This window comes from Lucilia cuprina, chromosome 2 (genome assembly GCF_022045245.1).
Source record: "Lucilia cuprina isolate Lc7/37 chromosome 2, ASM2204524v1, whole genome shotgun sequence".
NCBI classification, from domain to species: Eukaryota; Metazoa; Arthropoda; class Insecta; order Diptera; family Calliphoridae; genus Lucilia; species Lucilia cuprina.
Genome location: NC_060950.1, coordinates 58,138,302 through 58,159,623, shown reverse-complemented (window position 1 = coordinate 58,159,623; position 21,322 = coordinate 58,138,302). Strand labels below are relative to the sequence as shown.

General features: G+C 32.6%; 1 protein-coding gene across 1 annotated transcript; it reads right to left on the bottom strand.

Moving 5' to 3' along the window:
* Nucleotides 1–577: 577 nt before the first annotated feature.
* On the bottom strand, nt 578–15,810 carry LOC111684040 (protein tiptop). The gene is made up of 2 exons (XM_046949471.1): nt 14,746–15,810; nt 578–12,514 (listed from the first exon to the last, which is right to left on the bottom strand). Exons 1-2 carry the CDS (start codon nt 14,799–14,801, stop codon nt 8,935–8,937), a joined length of 3,636 nt encoding a protein of 1,211 aa, XP_046805427.1. The 5' UTR covers nt 14,802–15,810; the 3' UTR covers nt 578–8,934.
* Nucleotides 15,811–21,322: the final 5,512 nt, after the last annotated feature.

Sequence of the window (21,322 nt, the reverse complement as noted above, 5' to 3'; positions counted from 1 at the left end):
CTACAGCTCTCTTGCTTTAACTCTCATCAAATCATAAGATCTTTTTAGAAGATCTTAGCTACTTTCTACCTTTCAATTCCCTATGATTTTCTTCCTTTTTTCTACTTTTTCTTGCTAAATTTAATTATTTTTAATTACTTTTAATATTTTTTTTTTTTACTTTTCTTTAAGTTTTTTTTTTTTTTAATTTTTACATTCTAATTTATAATTCAAGGTATTTTAGTTACTTGGGGGATTTTTTTAATTAAATTTTCTTTCTAAATAGTATACTTTTTGTTTGGTATTGCAATAGCATTTTTTTAATTTTTTTAAATTTATTTTTTATATAATTTGTATTTAATTCTATAGAAGACTGTTTTTTTTATTAAGAAATTTTTATATATTTTTTTCTTCAAATTTAATTGCTACATAAAAATATTGTTTTTTTTTTAATATTTATTATTTTAGTTCTTAAAAATGAGGTTTATTTAAATGTTTTTTTTTAATGTTACGTATACTTTAATTTCGTACTTTTGTTTTTAAGATTTTTCTTAAAGTTTTTAATATTTTTTTAGTGTTTCTATTAAATTAGATTTTGGTATACTTTGTTAAGTGTTTTATTTTTCGAAAAAATATTTTGGCACAATTTTTTTTATAATAATTTATTAATTTATAATGTTTCTGTTTTAAAATGATATTGATTGGGTTTTTTTTAATCTAAAGGAAAAATTTTGATGAATAATAAAAGTTGATCGAAAATTGCTTTAGTTTTTATAAATTAAACAAATTCTTTGAAAATAAATTTAAATATTAGAAAAAAACTTTAACCGCTCTAATTCATAAACAAAATTTAATTTTATAAACAATTTATTAATCAAATTTCGCATGGGAGTTTTATTTTATAAAATCAAATGTTGTTTATGGTTAAGAATTTGGAACGAATGGTAACCATGCGAGAAATACAAAAATGTGGTTTGCTGGAATTGCTTTATATTATACAGCAGTTAGAAATCTTTCTAAATCCTCTCCCGGTCGCGAAAATAAGATTCTTCGATATATAAAACTGTCCTCACATATGTTGAGGTGCATCGATGGAAGAATATTGAAAGTGAATTTGAGCAATTATTCTCAATAAGAATCAAATTACTATCTACAATCTTAACTCCTACAAGCTCTATCCGAGCTAAACCAAAACGTGTTTGTGTTTGTATTTTCATCCTAGACGTCTATAGTCTAGTCTATATTGCCTTAAGTACTGCTATTGGCTACGAAATAGTCACAAATGATGACACCACAATAGTTTATTTATGGGTCCTTGGACACGTTTTTTTCCCCTCTTTATATCTTTATTTTTATTACTGGCACCTATACAGTTCTAATGTTTGCTTAAGGAAGCGAAAGGTCTTTTGTTGAGTCAATGAGTAGACTCGCCCATAGAATAGCCAAAAGCCAATAAATTAGACAATAGACTCAAACTGGGATTAGATAATAGAGTCGTGTCTTGAATAGTAGACCTGAAACTAGACTAGCCGAAGAAGCAGTCTATAGACTACTTAATATGCTAGAAAAACTATTCAATAGACTTATATATAAATGATTCAATAGACAAGACATCCAATATAATAAATGGACTTTATAATATACTAGTACCTACACGTTAAAGTAGATAATAGACTAAATTAAGTTAATAATGGACTTGTCGATAGTGTTCACCAAAAGTAGACAATAGACTAGCCCAGGAGCTAGTAAATAGAGTAGACTATAGCCTAGCCCTAATACCAGTTTGTTAACTTTTATATAGACTAGTCACTCTGAGAATTATTCAAAGACTAGTCTGTAAACTTTTCTATAGACTGGCCACTCTGAGACTAGTACAAAATCTAGTCTATAGACTATAGACTGGTCACGAATGATTAGTTTAAGTTGTAATCTATTCAGAGGGCTACAATAGTAAATAGACACTAGTTCATAGTACTATATGGACAAGTTAATATATACTATATGGACTTTATAATAAACTAGTATAGCAACACATTAAAGTAGACAATAGACTAAATTAAGTTGATAATAGACTAGAGCATAGTCTTCACAAAAAAAGACATCAGTGTAGTCCAGGAGTAAATATAGTAGATTATAGTCTAGCCCAAATACTAGTCTGTAATCTATTCTATGGAGCGGTCACTTTGAGACTAGTCCAAAATCTAGTCTATAGACTTGTCACGAACGATTAGTTCATGGTATAATCTAGTCAGAGGCTCACAACATTACTAGTTCACTAGTCTGTGGGCTACACTATCCATGACAGATTAAGATAATTCTAAAAAACTATAGTTTGGCCCAAAGCCTAGCCTGTAATCTTTTCTATAGACTTGTCACTCTGAGACTAGTCTATTTACAATAGACTAGTCACGAACGACTAGTTAAAGGTCTAATATAGTCAAAGACTGGTTAAATTACAGATTCAGATAATAGTCAATAGAGTAGTCAATAGACTACTCTACTAGATTGTAATACCCTACACCACTATAGTGGGGAGGGTACTATGAGTTCGTGCTGTTGTTGTTAACATCCAAAAATATTGGTCCTGCACCCACCTTAAAGTATATTAATTGACTCAGAATCACTTTCTAAATTGATTTAGCTATGTCCATCTGTCCTTCCGTGACTTTCTGAGCCGATTTAGCTATATCTGTCTGTGTGTCTATGTTTAATTTTGTGCTCGACAGGTCTCAATTAAGATTTTAAGATACTTCCTTATCTCTCGAATAGGACTTTTGAGTTCAAATGTATGTTAAATGTTCTAGTATGTCAACAAAAATCATTTTTTTTCAGTTTTATACTACTCAACAGATCCTCGGCACCTTTTCGTAATAATGGGGTCTAATTTGACCCAAACCCCCCTAATGACGATTTTTGTAATGATGGGGTCTAATATGACCCTAAGCCCCATACAAACTGCCCTTTAGAAAATGAATTGAAGATCAAAATTCACTTGGAAGCACTAAATACACGATTAAATTCTACATAAATAACTTTGTATTAAAATTTATAAGGATAGGCCTGATGGGACTGATATGGGCTTAAGCCTTAAACCCTCTTGTAGAAAATATATTTCTCATCAACAATAAGTACATATGTAAGTACAAAATAATCCACATTTTTGAAGTAGGTGTAAGATATTACATGGTCTGCTATTTCCCACTATTCTATTCATTCACTTATTAAACCTAGAAAATGTCTTTTTTAAAACTTTTAAAATAAACCACAGAATATGGAATAAAAAACTTTAAAATATTTTATATTTTCCTCACTGTCAGGCTTGTGTAATTATTTTGTATTTATTACTTTTATAAATAATATTTATTTGCACCTTGGATAATTAATATATCACTCAACGATGTTACACATGCCGCTCATAAATTAACACACAACAACCAAAAGGAATCAAAAGGAAAACACACACACACATAAAAAACAATAACTTTCTTCCTTAACAGATAAAAAAACAAAAAAGCACACATAACTTTCAAACTTAGATAAAACAACAACAACAGAAAAATACAGTTTTTTGTTTAAAGATTTTTTTTTTCATTTTTTTGTTTTTCTTTAACCCACACCCCTTTTTTTGCAATTGCTACTTGTTATTGTATAAAACTTGATTTGCTGTTTTGTTGTTGTTGTTTTTGTCGTTATATCAACTTGTTTTGCTCAATTTTCTTCTTTATGGCTGTAAGTTGTTATTGTACATGACGACAGTGTGCTGCTGTTGTTGTTGTTGTTTATTATTATAACGGGTTGAAACTTTGGAAAAAAATAAATGAAAATAACAACAACCAGCGTTTGCAACATGTCAGTGTATTGGTAGCATCGAACATTATGATTTGGCATTTCATCACTCTGCAGTTAGTTAGTTAGTGAGTGAATGAATGAATGAATGCAGCGTGTATATTTTTGTTTCAAAAACATTTTCTCTCTCTTTCTTACATTTACAACAGATGGTGGAAATTGATGGACAGCAGTTCATCAAAAACAAAAGCAGACAAAACAAACAAGTCAACCATTTATATGCGCCCTCCTTTAAAGTTTTTATGTTACCAAAAGTTTGCCAAGAGTATGAGAAATCATACTCTCTTTAAGGCACCAGTAAGGAAATGAGTAAATATTTAGCGCACATTTGTTTCACACAAACACACACACTCACAATTACACTAAGAAATGCACTGTAAATTAGAGAAAAATATTGCACTCTTTGTTGGTTTATTGAAATCAAATAAGTTAGAAAGAGATAACAATATTGTTAAAAAGCAAAAGAGTACAAATAAACTTGAAAGCTTTTTGTTAAGAAAATTATGTTCTTTTCTCGTTGTTCCTGTGAGGTATAAAACAGCTTTTTTTGAAACTTTAAAATTAAGGAGAATTTGTGGCAAAAGCTTTTTATTTAAGGGGAAATTATTGCCCCTTTTAAGAGCAACAAAGAGATATATTCCCTTCTTCTCTATAACGTAAACTAAGAGTTAAGAACTTTGCTCTTTAAAAAAATTTTTTTTCCGTTAAAATTTTCAAGTAAATTTTTTTATTTTGTCTGTAAGTTGGAAATATTTTATTGTTTACAACAAATGTAATGTTGTTTTTATAAAGTTTTGTTTTTATACATGTGTACATATGAACAAATACGTGTGTGTGTGTGTTTCCGTGTGTGCTTTCATGTGTGTGGTTTTGTTGTCTGTTTCAAAGTCATTATAATTGATTAATTGTCTATGAGTGGGTGTTTGTACTAAAGGCTTCTTGTTAACAAATGCTTCTTTATTTTTTCTATCTTGTTAATTTGTTTGTAAAATAAAAAACCGCAGTTTTTGTTTTTTGGTATAAAATAATTTTTTGTATTTTTTTCTAAAAAAAAACGCAATTTTTTCTTATTTTGTTTTAAACAATTGCGCACAGTGTTGGGCACATGTTTTTTAGTATGTTTTTATTTTTAACCTGCTTAACGCCTATTATCTATGGTCTAAGTATTCAAATAAACTTGTTCCATTGGAGGGTTGCCTTAGACTCGAATAAGCTTATTTTATAGAATTTAGAAATGTCCATAAAATTAGTTTGACCTTTGACCTATTAGGACTTAAAAGAGATTCATATTCCGAATTTCTTTCACAATTAGGAAATGAAAAGAAGGTGAAAATAAAGGGAAATTGACACCAAAGCACCTATCTCTAGATGACCACAAAATAATTTCGACTTTCGACCTACTCCGATCCAAAACAGGTGCATATTTAATTTTTCTTAAACAGTTGGAAATTGAATAGAAATTAACTAATAATGAATGGAAATTGAGAATATCGCTGCTATCTCTGAAATTTACAAAGTACTCTTAAAAATCGCTGTTCCACTTTACACAAAAGCTCAGACTTTAACGTTGTGGATCTTGCGTCGGAACTTTGATTTAAATATTTGACAGATTTCATGAAAAATTTGTTATTCGCACTGCTTATTTGCCGACGGCAATTTACTTAATGATTTTTAACAGAAAAAAAATAAATTTTAGCAAATATAATTGATAACACAAAAGATTTTAGACGGGTGGCATCATTGGTCGCTTCCTATTCGAGAACAAGATTGATAAATGATTAACGATATAAAGGTGGCACTATGGGCCTAGAATATATGCGTTTAATAGGTTAATAGTTAGTGTTTTAGCCTACCAGACTAACTATTGTCGGTTCAGTTTAAACTAGTGACTCTAATAAAGTAACGCTAAAGACTTGGAAATATTTCTTTGTATTAAATTGAAAAATACATTCTCCTTTTAAAGTAACTGGTTTAAGCATACTTCGTGCTTATAGGTGAATTTCACATATACATTCATCAGAGCTTGAAAATACTTTTAAAGAGTCGTAGTTAACGATCTTCACCTCATTTCGGATCATTTAAAATAACGGCAAAAGAAAGCACTGTTCGTATTTACAGGATTACCTAAAAGAGGATCTAAAAGTAAAAAATTGTAGATAACGATTTAAACTTCTTTTTTTACAAGGTTTTCGGATCACTTCAAAGATAAGCAAAATAAAGCACTGCTATGTATTGCATTGTTGTTACGAGGAAAACGTTTGCAGAAATGTGCAGGATCCACTGGATCAGACCTCGAATTCGGCAGCTTCGAACGACATTCATAGATAAGCCATAAATTCCACGGTCGCGAAATAGCGCATGTCGCCCTTGGAGGTCGCCCACCGCATAGCAGACATGAAAGAAAAGCTGACGAGGAATACAAGATTAGTTCTGGCACAACTAAGTTCCTACTAGTCACGTATAGACCGTGCCGTCCCTAACGAATGACCTGCATGTGGTCAGGGCGCTCATGACACCCACCACATATTTAACTGCTCAACCAACCCTACTTCACTCTGTCCGATGGATTTATGGACGCATCCAGTTGAAGTAGCCCATTTTTTAGGCCTGGTAGTAAAAGTAAAAGCATGAAAATAATCAAGCGATTTGTAGTTATTATTTTGAAAGTGTATAAGCTCTTACTGAATAGTTATTCGAACCATTAGAGGGTAATATTTTTTAGGATGAAGCAGAGAGATTCAGAGGAGGAGTGGACAATAAAAGGGCATCATCTCAAAATGTGAAGAAAGTAAAGAAACTTCAGACTGGTTCTCTGTTTTCTTATGCGTTAAAATATCTATGTAGATCTTAAAGATTACCAGCTCTTTAGCAATGAAGAGATTGAAACGCAATATATGTACGTATACATGCTTTCTTTTAACGTAGTTTTGAATTCTTCAGTCTATGTCAATAACAAGGATTCCGAATTAAGAGTTTTTGGTTCTGAAGCTATGCTTCACTTAGAGAAAGCATAATGGATTTAAGAATCTTAAGATGGAGTAGAAAACAAAAAATTTGTCTGGTAGAATTGTTTGAAATTTTTAAGTCTATGTCATTATGACAAAATCGTTGACCCAAACATCTATCTTCCAAAGAGAGCTTCGCTTCTATGATAACTAACCGTGAACTAAACGTTTTTGATTCCTATAGGACAAAGAGATAAACGTCACTCATATTATATAGCTATCGAAGGAAAAATCATTCTGAAAACAATAAATGTTCTGGAATTTCGATTAAAACATCATTGTGGAATATCGATTAAAGCATCATTGACAATTACTTGCAATTGAACTCAGCGATGTATAGCGGAATAAACCGATCACAAAATGTCACCAAAGAAATTCTGGATTCAAAAAATGCTCGTTTATATAACTTCGATACTCACGAGGCTTTTACAGCCTTATCTATACACAATTTAATAGAAAGTGTATGACACTTTAGAAGATTCGTTCTTATTCAGAACCCTTTGACTTTGCACAATCAAAGTCTAAATGCACTTCACAATAACTTTTATAACTTCGCAAAGTTTCACTGAAAAACTCCCCCCGAATCATTTCTTTACATCATTCCACTGGCAACCATGGTAATTATGCCATACCTTAGCTGATTTGCAATGCATGCTACTAACACGCCGCTACCGTCGTTGTCGTCGTCAGAGCGTAATAGCTCCACACACAACATTGTGTTGAAAATTGAAAATGAATTTCAATTAATTTGTGTTCGTTGTCTCTGATACGTTTGTATCAGACTAAATCGGTTGAATTGCTTAAAACTCTATACAATTGTTGTTCTGGCCGAATGGTTGCTTGGCTGTTTGCTTATTTCAATAGTTTGGTGGCTGGTGGCAGTCAAAGTACAACCAGACCAGGGCAACAACAGAACGTCAATATTAAAGTGGCCATATACTTAAACAAACAGACAAACATAAAAATGTTTTTTTTCACATTTAGCCATTAAAAGTTTTGGAGTATAGGTATGTGTGTGTGTGCAAAAATTTAGTGAGGAGGAGCTTGCTGGAGTGAGTACCTGTTTTGTTTGTTGTTTGTTTACATATTTTTCTTTTAATAACAACTTAACACACATACACATAAACAGACATATTGTGCATAACAACTACATACTCGCAGCAAGATAAAAAGTGATATTTTTTTCTTGGTTTGCTTCATCTGCTTAAAGGTGAGCAAGTAGTTTAAGTGTGGCAATTAATTGTGGTACGTTTATAATCATATTTTGTTGCTGTTATTGTTGTTGTTTTTTCTATAATTTGTTCTTTATGGTTTTTATTTTGTATTGTAGTTTAAATTTACGCGTTTTTTCTTTTTCCGATCAAAAGTTTTTCATTCATGTGGGAGTGTTAAAATGTGTTTTTTACCGCAAATTTATTGTTTTTAGATTAGATGAGAGATGAATTATTAGCGCACAGATCTTTTTGTGGCCAAAGAACAAATCAATATGTTAACGTTAGTTATTTTTTTAGTAAATATCTTGGCAATTTATCAAGATTAAAATAAATCATTAGATTTTGTTTGATTAAGGTCACTGATGGCATTAGTATGTTGTGAAGACTTAGCTTTCAATGCAGATTTATTTCAGTTTAAAGTTCAAGGTATGTACTTAAAAAAATATATGAAATATTCAAAATATGAGGATTTTGTGAAAAGAAGATCATACGATCGATCATATGATCAGATGACAGTTCACCAAGAGCCTGATCTCTGATATTTAGTTAGTTCCATGAGGCAAAACCAAAGATACATGTTGGTAATCCCATAACATTCAACCGGTTATGATATTGCCTATGATTCTCAAGATTCAAGTGGTTTAGACAAGATTTAGATTAAACAATTTCCAAATTCTTTCAGAGTTTGGTTACACAAACCTTTAGTTTCTGATATACTCTTCGGAATCCAAAATTTCCTAAACTTTCCTTAAAGCAATTTTCGACAAACTTAAGATCTTTAAAGAATTCTCACATATTTCTCTTTAAAATACTAAGTAAATTGCAAAATCACACTACTTATACACAATTTCATACCTCTACTACAGGGACAATCCATTCTACGTCACCGCTTAAGCATTTTTACTTGACAACTGTTTGGCCAACTCGGTATATTTAAGGAATTTCGATTGAGGACTTTCATCATAGGGATTGATGGTGGGTGTTGTGGCAACACTGGACGGTGGTGATGTTTCCAAACGTTGTTGTTGCTGCTGTTGCTGTTGAGCTGCTGGACTCTTAGCTGAAGTCATACTTCTGGGAGAAGTCATCGATTTGGGTGAAATGGCTGACATAGCAGCTGGTGATTTCATGCTATTCACATCATGATGTTGGTCATCTTTGACAAAGTGCACCTTGGAGAGATGATGACGATAGGCACCCTTAGAGCTGAATGGTGTATCACAGAAGGAACATTTAATAATGGAATCTGCTGTAACAACAGCATCATTGCAAGCCCAGCTAAAGGCCAACATGCTGGCACTACTGCCACTGCTAACACTAGTACCACCAGCATTCGAGGTACCAGCACTAGAAGAACTTGAATGTGTTGGTAAATTGTTGTTGTGATGACTGCTATTGGATGAACTGCGTGTATTGGCTGCAGGCGTATCAGTAGTTTCGCAAAGTTTTTGTAAAGCAGCCAAAGGATTGGCATTTGTTTTCTTAGCCACTGTGTTAGTAGCTGGATTATTGTTATTATTTTCCATTGTTGCACTATTAATCGCCGTTGTATTCATGTTATTAAGATTGTTAAACATGGAGGATAAAGCATTAAGGCTATTACTTTCTGTTAAGCCTATATTGGGTTTCTTTTCACTACTCGAACAGGTTGATTTGGGTGTTGCTGAACGTTCACTGATGCTGGGACTAATGGCTCGAGAGCTGGGTGTTAGTGAGCTATGCCTTATGTCGGTTTCCTTACTTTTGTGACAATCCAAATCCTCCTGATCATCGGGTATATTGAATTCTTTTTTAACTGAAATTTTCTTTGGTATTTCATTGATGGGTATATTGTCGGCATCATTTAACTGATCGCTATTATCAATTGGCTCGGATTTGATTTTAGTGGCGTACATAACATCCCTAGTTTCTTTAGGAGTTTGATAACTTTTATCGGGTGTTAGACGCGGTGTGGGTTGTCTGGATAGATCAAAGGAGCGCTCTGGGGTAAATGATTCTAATCGACTGCTACAACGTTCAGACACTGAACTCGATTCACTGGCACTGCGATCACGATTAGAGGGATAATTCGAATAGGAACGTAAAAATTGCATAGTTTGAGGATCCATTAAAGGTTTTGTGTAATCAACATTGTCATCGATACCCAAGCGTTTAAGTATACTAGAACCTAGAGGAGTACCTCCGGATGAAGCCTCTCCATAAGCGGAGGATTGACGAGGTCTTGAGTCGAAACTTTTTTCGATTAATTGCTCCAAAGCACTTAGTACGGAAGTGCCGCCGCTAGACTTTTCCGATTCCGTAGGAGGCAATGGGCACAAAATATCAGCTCTAGTATTAGTAGCCGACAGAGGGGAACTATTACCATCTGAAGTTTTGCGTCCGTCGCTACGACTGTGTGGAGTCTGGGGACTGCTTAAACGTTCTTGTGGAGTTGAGGGTCCAAAGGGAGATTTCATTGTATTATTGTTATTATTTTGAGATCTGGGTGACATAACTAGACTTCGATCAATACACTGGCGTATGTGATCTACAAACATGGCGGTTTCTACCTTATCACCACAAGTTTCACAGGCTAGTTTCGTTGAAACAGCAAAATCTCTTAACGGCTTGAGAGCTTGATCTAGGCCAGCTGCTTTGAAATCATGTTGAGCTCTTTCCATTTCTAACAGTTTACGCACTGGCAGAGATTTTTTGCGTTTCTCCCTTGCCTGTCTGCCTCTGCCTCTAATCATTGTTGGCACATTTTCAGCTGCTGCAGCGGTACGTATCATGTGTTCCTTGTAATGATTGTTCTTCACCATGTGATTGCTCAACTCTTTTAGAGTAGAAAATGCTTGATCACACACTTTGCATGTCAGCACTGCACTAACCGTGGAATTTGTCGCATTAGCATTAGGGGACAGAGCACTGTTATTAACTGTAATCGTGGCATTATTGTTGGTGGCAGCATTTGTAGAAGATCCTCTATTACTGCTAGTGCTGTTATCTCGTGACGTTTTCTCATCGGTTGACTTCCAAGAAATGATTTGTTCTTGCGATATTATATTTGTATAATGTTGAGTCTCTTGCATGTGACTTGTCATTTCGGCCAGAGAACGGAAACTTTGTCCACACCACATACATTTCAATATTTGGCGCGTTTGTTCGGCACCTTTGCCCAACCACACATCTTGTCCACGCACTAGTTTGCGTGGCAGTGGCATCGTTTCTTTGATTAGCATGTTTAGATCAGATTTGCTGCCACCAGATGTTGCTGAACTATTGGCAGCTAATGCTGCTGCTTGAGCTGATGCTGTGCCACTACTTTGCGTGGTTGAATGACGAGAATGATGGGAAGATTGTGTCGTTTGATTGCCGCCACTATTTGCTGCCGTGCTAGTTGAGCCAACACTAGGTGGAACATTAACACCACAGTGTTGGGTTTCCTTCATGTGCGTGGTTAGCGAAGCTAAAGTGGCAAAACTTTGCTTGCACCAAACACATTTGAAAACATCTTTTACAGCATCAGCACCCTTATTCAACCAATGTGATTGCCAAGCACTGTGACGACCATTTGACGTAGTGGTTGTCGTTGAGGAAGTGCTGGTAGTACTGGTTGAATGTCTAGTTGAGTTCTCTGTATGATCAGTTTTTGCTGATCCTCCAAGTCTTGTCATTTCAGTCATTTTCTCTAAAGCTTTGGTAGCTTCATTTGGTGCAATTTTCGTTTTGGCATTCCAATCCAGTGAGAGTGGAGTCTTTGGTGACATGTTAGCTGCTGCAACAGCTGCCAAATATGGATTTATTGGAGGTACCCATGTACTTGAAGCCGGCAATGATTTATAATCATTTGATCTTGCCAATTTTCGATTGCTCATTAAAACGGGTTCCTCTTCGTCTGATTGACGTTTACGTCCATGATTTACAGATAAATCTAATGGACTATTCAAGTCTTCTGCTTCATTATCATTTCCATTATCAGCCTCATTATCAATTCGTTCACCTTCAGCTGCTTCCTCATCATCTTCACTACCATTGGCATCATCATCAGAATTCCGTCGGCTACGTTTTGTGCTAAAATCCAATGCTGATGTATCGACACTATCACTGGCATTAGGTGGTGTTGGTGTCAAGGTTTGTTGCGAATTCGGTGAATGTGCAACTTGTTGTGTTGCCTGTTGTACCAACGATGCAGCTGCTGCTAAAGGATTTGTTAATAGTAAGTGATTTTGTTGAGCTGCAGCAGCAGCTGCATTAAAATATGCAGCCATTGCTGCTGATTGTGGTGGTAAGAGAGCGGCTGCTGCTGCGGGTGCCAATGTCGCGGGTAACGGTAAACCAACTGGTGGTGATGTTGGTGTAGGTGTCTGTCCCGGTGTATGACCTTCATGCCCGGAATAATGTGATTCATTTGATGGACAACGAACATCATTGTTGGCCGAAGTTGAGGCGGTAGATTCGCGTGACTGACAACGTGGGCTGGCAAGTTCACTGAAAGTAAAAAATATTGAATTGGTAAATTAATCTTTTTTGAAGTGTTAAAATAAATTGATACTGAGTGCATTCTTTTAAGAAACAAAGAGGAAATTTTTAACTTTGCTTAAAAACCTTTACAGGTTAAACCACAAAACTGTTCAAAAATCATTACAATTAATAGATTGTCAATTAAGGGACTATAAAGTATAGTTTCAAAGTTTTTGAATGGAAAAAGCCTAATTTTACTGTATTTCTGTTGAAATTACGTTATGGCACGAACAAGAGGCCTACAAAAAGAGAACTTCAAAATCTAGTTAAATAAAGTTCTTTTTAATTTTCCAACTTCACAGTTTTCTTGGAGTTACTCTAATTGGTATTTTGTTGGTAACATTTCCAAATATTGGTCGTAGTCCTATAAACTTATGTATATTCGAGATCATAAGACGAACTAGCAGTGCTCTTCCTGTCTGTGGTATAATGAGCTTAAACGAGAGCACTTCAGTCCAGATTTTGATCCCCGATTTGATCTACCCATTTGTATTTGTAATATTGCCCACGATTTCAACTATTTACCATACAAGTGATTATTCGCTTGTAACTCATGTGAATAAACATAGGACACAAGGAGATGATATTTTCGTCTGTCTGTAAGTATGACGAGCTTAAACGGAAGAACCTGAGTGCAGATTTTGATCCTCTATTTCTACTACTTGTTTATATGTGTAATATTTGCCCACGATTTCACCTATTCACCATACAAGTGATTACTTGTTTGTAACTTATGTGAGTATACATAGGAAATAGGAGGTGTACATTTATATACTTGATCCTTATTTGATTATAAATCGATCTAGATATGTCCGTCCGTCTGTCTATTGTAGTCACAATAGAACTTAAACGCGAAGAGGTTGAAGGCTGAAATTGTACACAAATATTGTCCACTGATTTGCGATAAAAAATATTTTTTTTTGTGTTTGTTAGTCACTCTATTGTAGTCACGATAGAACCTTAGCGTTAGAAGGTTAAAAGGCTGCAATTTTTAACAAATATTCTCTTCAAATTTGGAATTGAAAATTAGCAATATCGGTAGACAATATCACTTAGCCACAATATAAGATTGTTAGACAACTCAACAATGTCTATGTATCTGTCTGTTATACGTTAGAGCCTAAAGAGAGCTGAAGGATTGTATCCCTCTCAAATATTATCCACTGATAAATACTGTTAAGTGTTATCCTTAGAAGATTCGAATAGGACCAAGCAATATCAGTCGGTTGTGAACACGATAGAACCTAAACTATAGCTGAACATTTTTACTATATAATATTAATAGTATCGGCCCCTATTTGTAATATAGCTGGGCATGGAAAAGTATATAAGTTCTTATTATATTATAACACTATTTGGCAAAGTCCGTCCGTCTGTCTGTTGTAGTAACTCCAAATCGCAACTAACAAGAGGTCTGAACACCTTCTGATCTCATCTAATCACCACACATGTGGCACTCACTTAGTTCTAGATTTCATAGATTTAAAACAAAAGGATTTTGAGGGCTTAAATATTTGAAAAGTTTGATGCATTGCGACATAGCCTCCATATTTGGTTCCCAATTAGAATTTTAACAGTCTTATTAAGGTTTATATATTGTTGAAATTCATTTTTAACAAAATAAACAAAATTTCTAGATTTCATTGTCAATAAATTGTTCAAAACTTATGTCTTTAAAATAAATTTGCAAAAAAATCTTCATTTAAGAATTTATTGCTTTTGGTAATGTTTGTTGCATAATTGAACTTTAACCTCTGTAAAGGCGATATACATATAGATAAAGAATTAAGCATAAAGCGAATGTAAAAATTATAGAACAGTAATACTAAAGAACTCAGGCATGGAAGTAATTTAAAATAATTAAGCTGCAGGAAATATTTCAGAATGATATAGCGACGGGATTTGAACTTTTATGAAATCTGTCATATTAAAGGAATACAGTTTCATGTGAATAGTTTTACAAGAAAAGGAAAAAAATGTTTGTAATTTAACATTTTTTAAACAATTGCTTCACAATGGTAAAAATTCCAAAATTCTGTAATTTTTAATAAAATTGAAAAGGATTTCAATAAAATGTAAACATTGCTAAAGAAACATGATTTTAATAAGTTAAATTATATTAGTCCTAATAAAACTTTGTTATTTTTTAGAATTTTTAAAAATTCTTTAAAATTAAAAAAAAAAAAATTAATATTCACCTTGCATTTAAAGCCTGTCGATAGATTTCCAACATAACAGCCTCGTGCAGCATCATAATGTGATTCTTATTATGTTCTTGTTGCTTTGAAAACGTTAAAACAAACACACACAATATTTATGCAAAAAAAAAAAAAAAAAAATGTAACGAAATTCTATTCAAAACGCACACACACAATAAGGGTCTACAACGCACCAGAAGACATATACTACAAACGCAGGAACACATGGAAATAACGCACACGCGGAATACCACCTCTCCGAACGCACAATGTACAACACAAATCAACAAGCATTTAGTAACGCAAGAACAACACACACAACAACAACAACAGAAAGAAAAAAACACTTGTTAATTCAACAGGAGGTTGGTTTGCAAGTGGGTTGTATGCGAGTGTGTGTGTTTGTGTTGGGGTGGGTTGTGGGGGGTTTTTAGGTGAAATTTAAATATTCTGCTTAAATGTTTGTTTTAACAAATTACTATTTGTTATTTAAATAGTTTTTCTTTTTGACAAGTATAATGTCACTTTAATGTTTTCTTTATTTTTTCTTTTGTTTGCTTAGATGTTTGTGTCAATGTCATTTAGTTTCTCTGTGTGTGTATGAGTGTTCGTTCCATCATTGTGTTTGTTATTTGTTTTGTTGTTGAAGAACATTTTAAGCTTTCAATCAAAAACACTCATATTCACTCATTCATTCTGTTGATTTAATTTTATTTCAATTTTGTTTTTTTTTCTGTTCTATTCTGTTTAAGATGTGACGTTTACATTTATTCTCCCTTGAAGCATATACAACAAACACACGCGTCAAATAAATCAACTGTCAAAATGGTCAAGTTATTAACAGCAAATAACGGGTTGACATTTCTTTTTTTTGCTTGGTATTTAAAAATGTTGTTGTTGTTGTAGTTGTTATGTTCTTAAAGAATCTCTGGGTGGGTGTTTATAATTAAATTTTTGTTATTGTTGTTTGAATGATTTATTAGTAATTTTTTTTTTAAACACATAATTTTTAATAATTTTGATATGTTTTTCTTTTAAATTTCACCACACAAAGTTATTTTTCTTAATTTTGTTTATTTTATTTTGTATTGTTTAGTATTGAGCTTTTAAATGGTTTTAAATAAAATTAAAATAACAAATAAATCACAGCAGATAATTTTTTTTTAATTTTTTTTTATAATTATTGCAATTTAGTTTTTTTTTTTTTTGAAATAACTTGACTAGTTTTTGAAAATTTTACGTGTTTTTTTGTGTTTTATTAAAATTTTGTAAATTGTTTTTTCTGTTTTTTTTTTTTCGAAATTAACGATGTCGCCTTAGCCAAGTCGTTTAAGCGACTAACTTGCTATTTGATTTTGCTGTTATGAGTTTATTTGACAAACAACAAAAGACAAAAACAAAAACCCAAAATCCTTTATGGGAATTATAACATAAAGCACGAAAAAAAATTAAGTTTTATTACCAGCTAGAGCAGCAGGCATTGCGCAGTAAATCAGGATTTCTTTTATAGAGAGCTTATAGAGAGAGAGGGAGTCTATTCAACACACGCACACATACTCTATAACATATGACACTTTAACATTTGACACTCTACAAATGCAATTTTATGTAGCAGTCAATCATTTAATGACACCTGACAGTTGAAACAAAAGTTCTGGAACTTTTTTTTTTTTTGCAAATTTCAACTTTTTTTTTGAAAATTTTCAACAAACACTTATTTTTTAATAATTTGTTTTAAATTTATTTAAATTTTTTTTTCTTATTCCTTTATTTGTTAATATTTTTTTTTAAATTTTTAGTAAAATTTTTTTATTTAAAAAAATAAATAAACAATAAAATTTAAATTCTCGACATGATCTCGTTGAAGCGTTATGTTGTCGACTAAAACATCTTTTTGACACTGACAACGTTGAGAGTCTGACAGCAGCCCACAAAAAAAAGAAACGATATAATAATAACAACACACATGATAACAACAACAACAACATTTGTTGGTTGATTTTGTTTGTTTGGCTCTGTTGACTTCACTGTTATAGAAGAAAATCAAACCAAACTAACTAACACTACAATAACAATAACCACTATAACCGTAGAATATTTATAAAAATAACAACTATAAAAGCAATAACAACATACACTCATGCACACACACACAATTACCAACATTTTATTTTATACAAATATCAAGAGCAAGATATACTATTCCCTGAATTATAACAAAACAACAAAAAAATCCCCATATAAAACTCACAATAATAACAACAAAATAATGAGGAATTTCTTGCATTCAATATCACACAAACACTCACTCGCCTAGTGATAGATAGAACAGCATTAACTCTCTTCTTAAATAAAAGAGATTGTGTCAGTTTTATAACACTAACAACAACAACATAAAAATGAGTTTTGATTCAGTTCCACATTAAAATGATAAATGACTTTTTTCTTGGGGGTATATTTTAAACTCAGTAATAAGCAAACAAACCGGCGCATTTGCCAAATTACACAGAAAGCAATACTCTCTCTCTCTCTTTAGCTCTCTTTCTTATAGCTTAACTCTTATAAAATTAATACACTCTTTTTGCAATAAAATTTTATTAAATAGACAAAAAGAAAATTTCTTAAATTTTGCCATAAATATTCAATAATAACAATTCTTTCTCTCTCGGTCTTTTGAGCGCTCTCTCTTTCTCTCTTTCTTTTTTAAATATTCAAATCCATCACATGCGCCTTTTAAACTCAGTGTCAATAATTATTCTCTGTTTTGATTTATTGTTTTGATTTTATTTTCGCACAAAAACAAAAATAAACAAACAGCTATAAACTGCTCTCATTTCTCTGGGAATTTCATAAACAACTAAAAGCTGTAGCAAAGCTTAAATTAAACTCATAAATCTGCTGCACAAATTCAACAATAAAAACTCTTTTTAAAAACCTCTCTTAAACATTTTAAACAAGTTTCCTTAAGAAATAAATCTACCCAAAAAAATTTTTCAAAAATAAACTATGTTAACTCTTTTTCCAAACAAAACCCCCTCCCCCCTTCGTTTTGTGCCCTACAACAACAAAAACAAAACTATACTGTTAAACTTTAACATATTTCTTTTATCTTTAACATATTTATGTTCTGTTCTTTTGGTTAGTGTAAAAAAATCATTTGAAATGTTAAACTTTTTTACTGTTAACTTTACATCTGTTAAGTTTTATTTACTAACAGTAGTTGTCTTTCAGTATTTTCTTTTAAAGCCTGTTAAAGTTAAATTTTATATTTTATTCCTTTTTTCTTTATACTTCTTTGTGGCATATTTTAAATCAAGGTTATTTATGTTGTGTGCTTTAGCAAAAAAAATGCGGAGTAGTGGGTGTTTTTTGGGGCAAAAACCTAAAGTTATTGCAACATGTTCGTTAAAGGACAAATTTTAAAGAGTTGTGAATTTAGTATGAAATATATTAGTTAAATGTATAAGAAGGATATATAAAGGAAATACAACAATTACCAAGTAAGGGCTTAATATACTAAAATTTACTTACACAATAACATTTTAAGTCATTATTTTATTATGATGATGTCATTGGAGACAAGTAATGATAATGTAAATCGTATGCAAAAACGTATAAAGCTATAATATCTTATCGGGAAAGCTGACTAATGACTTAGAAAGTATTATTAATACATTATTAGGATGATGTTATTAAAGTACTTCTATGTAATCAGAACGATATGTAGTTATAATTGAAAAGTATGTTAATTGGTAAGTAGTTAAAATTGCAAGACTTTAACAAGTTTTTACTGGGTTGAAGTACTTACATACAATATCGCCAGAGAAGTTAGTTTCTATATAGAAGGTTACCAATATAAACAAGTATGAATGTATAGTCGAGCATAGCCGACCATATGATACCCTACACCAGTCTGTATATTACGCTAAAGTGGTGTAGGGTATACAAAAATATGGCAAAAGGGATTGTCATTCCAATTAATTGCAAAACTAGTATGCTATATATGTTTGTTTGTTCTTCAACTTTCTCTCTATTTCGTTAGCGTACCATGTAAGATTTTTGTGAACCTAGACAACGTTTCATTATTCCTTATGGTTAAGTAGAGGCTTGTGTTATTTTGCTAGAACGACTACATCTTGGTGTTATAACAACTCCAAAGGTGCTATCAGTAGCTCACGTTATAATAAACTAGTCGTATTCTAAAAGTTCAGCTCTTTGTCTTGTGACGGTTATTATAGAAGTCTCTAAGCTATATACTTCAACTTTCTTTCTCACTATTTCTTTGGCGTAGCACATAGGATTTTTGTGGATCTACCTATAGTTCTATTATTTCTAAAGCTAAGCTTTGCTGTAATAATAATTCATGGAAAAACAGGTACTTTCAGTATTTCTAGTATGTCGGGATAGGTAGCATTCTAAGCTAATAGATCTAACCTATTTTGTACTTCTCTAGTATGTCGGGATATTAAACTGGTCGCAGTCTAACCAGAAACCTAACCTATTTTGTACCAAGGGACAGAGTTACGGACTTTTTCTTGTGCCGGTTATTGATGAAGTCCAAAATTGTGGAAAGAGAAGAAAATTTCGGGATAATTTCGATGCTATAGCCATAAAGTCACTGGAAACCCCTAAGTGAATTGGCTTTAGGAAGAAATGTAGGGAATCACTTGATATCAAATAAATGAGATACAATATAAATCATCTCAAACTTACTACTTTTTGTATTCGTAATTCAGGCGACCGATTACGACTTTAAGTACTGTTGACAGTTGTGGACCTTCCTACCGTTTTATTATTCTTTATGTAAGTACTGCTTTAACCTGTAGAGGTGTATGTTATCTTGGTGAAACGCCTACACGTTGCTGTCGCAACAATCCAAGGAGAAAGAGGCGATATCGTAAGCCGGGACAATACATTTTGACCAGATACTTAAATAATTTTGTATCAGGGGCCGGTTATTGATGAAGTTTGTTAGTGATGGTTGCGATTGAACCCAAATTACGGAAGGATAATGATTTATAGCGCTAAATATACTAGAGACCCTCAAATATCTACCATTTGGATTAAATGTTGTGAATCAGTTTATATCAAATAAATGAGATACATAATGAATCACGTTATGCGGAGTTCACCCAATCGCTTACACAAAGGCAGGTGTTTTTCTCTATACTTGTTAGATTACGAGGTCTATCAGGTCTCTATATGATACTCTCAGATTAACACTGCTTATAGGCTTTCTAACGCTTCTATAAGTAATTAGAGGACTCTGTGTCATAGGCACTCACGCCACAAGACTGGGAGTAGTTTCCACTGTGAACTTGTCATAATGAGGATGAAGATGAGACGATATTGAATCTACTTATAATAAACCCTGCGTTAACTGAATGCAGGTAACATTTCTCTTCTCTCTTCTTGTCAATCACGGAGGAGCTTTCTGGGATAGGTTTGAAGAATATCCTATGAAACCGGTTGGTTTAGTTCTGGAAGCAGAAAGTGATATTAAAACACACTTCTGTGACAACTAGGGTAAAACAACGGGACCAACTTTAATGGATGCAAGTGAGCTGGTTTTTGTAGCAACTGCCCTCGATACTTTACCTAATCTACTGAGAGTGTTATAATAAATCCAACATTGTTCACTCATTGAAATTCACTAATCACTAATGAGTTTCGACTGCCGGAATAGAGCGAGCTCGATAACTAGTAATTCTTTCGGAATTGTTGGCCCAAATGTGGCTTACAGATGATGATTGGATGGTGGAAATTTATACTAAATATTGATATCATTAATTGATTTTAAAATACTTGTGATATTGAAAAATTTGGATTGTCAAATATAGACCCGTACTTGTCATGTACAGTATTTCATATAAACACAAAAAATTTATTTTATCCTGAATACTTTATTATTGTTGTGTTGGAAGATTCGTGATTGTGATGTAACTCCTTCTAGTGTTGGGGCTTGTCTGAGACTGTAGAACCACTTTGAGTCCAAAGGTATTTTTAAATGCTGTTAATTGAATAAATCTTTACTTTCTGATATTATGAGGTTGTGTAGATTTCGCCAGTCTATACAAAAATGTAACTCTGTTAACAATTCAAAAGAATTAAAACATTAGAAACAGAAAGATGTTTCAAAAGTGGAACAAATTCTCAATAGGCTTTATATTAGATTTAATGTCATTATGTGTATCACATGATTCGATATTTGACTACAACACAGCAAAATCTTTACTTACCCGGTAAGTAGGAGAAAAGTATAAGTTGTAACTTTTTGGGTGAATAACTACTTACTTATTATTATATAAATCGACTACGGTTAGAAATACTAACAAATTTCACATTAGACATACCCTATAGACAATTGACCACAAATTCTATTAAAAAATAAAATTTATGTTATTAAAAACGACAACTCATTACCGAGTAATGTATGAAATAACTACATTACCTATAATACTCATTACGACAACTCATTACCATGTAATGTATGAAATAACTACATTACCTACAATACTTATTGCCCAAATCGGAAAATATTTTACTGGGAAGTTTTACATGAATAGAAGAATGGACA

Coding starts and splice junctions, on each gene's coding strand:
- LOC111684040 (XM_046949471.1), bottom strand. CDS start 14,801: ATGATGCTGCACGAGGCTGTTATGTTGGAAATCTATCGACAGGCTTTA. Junction 12,515..14,745: donor CGACAGGCTTTAAATGCAAG/GTGAATATTAAT, acceptor TTTTACTTTCAG/TGAACTTGCCAGCCCACGTT.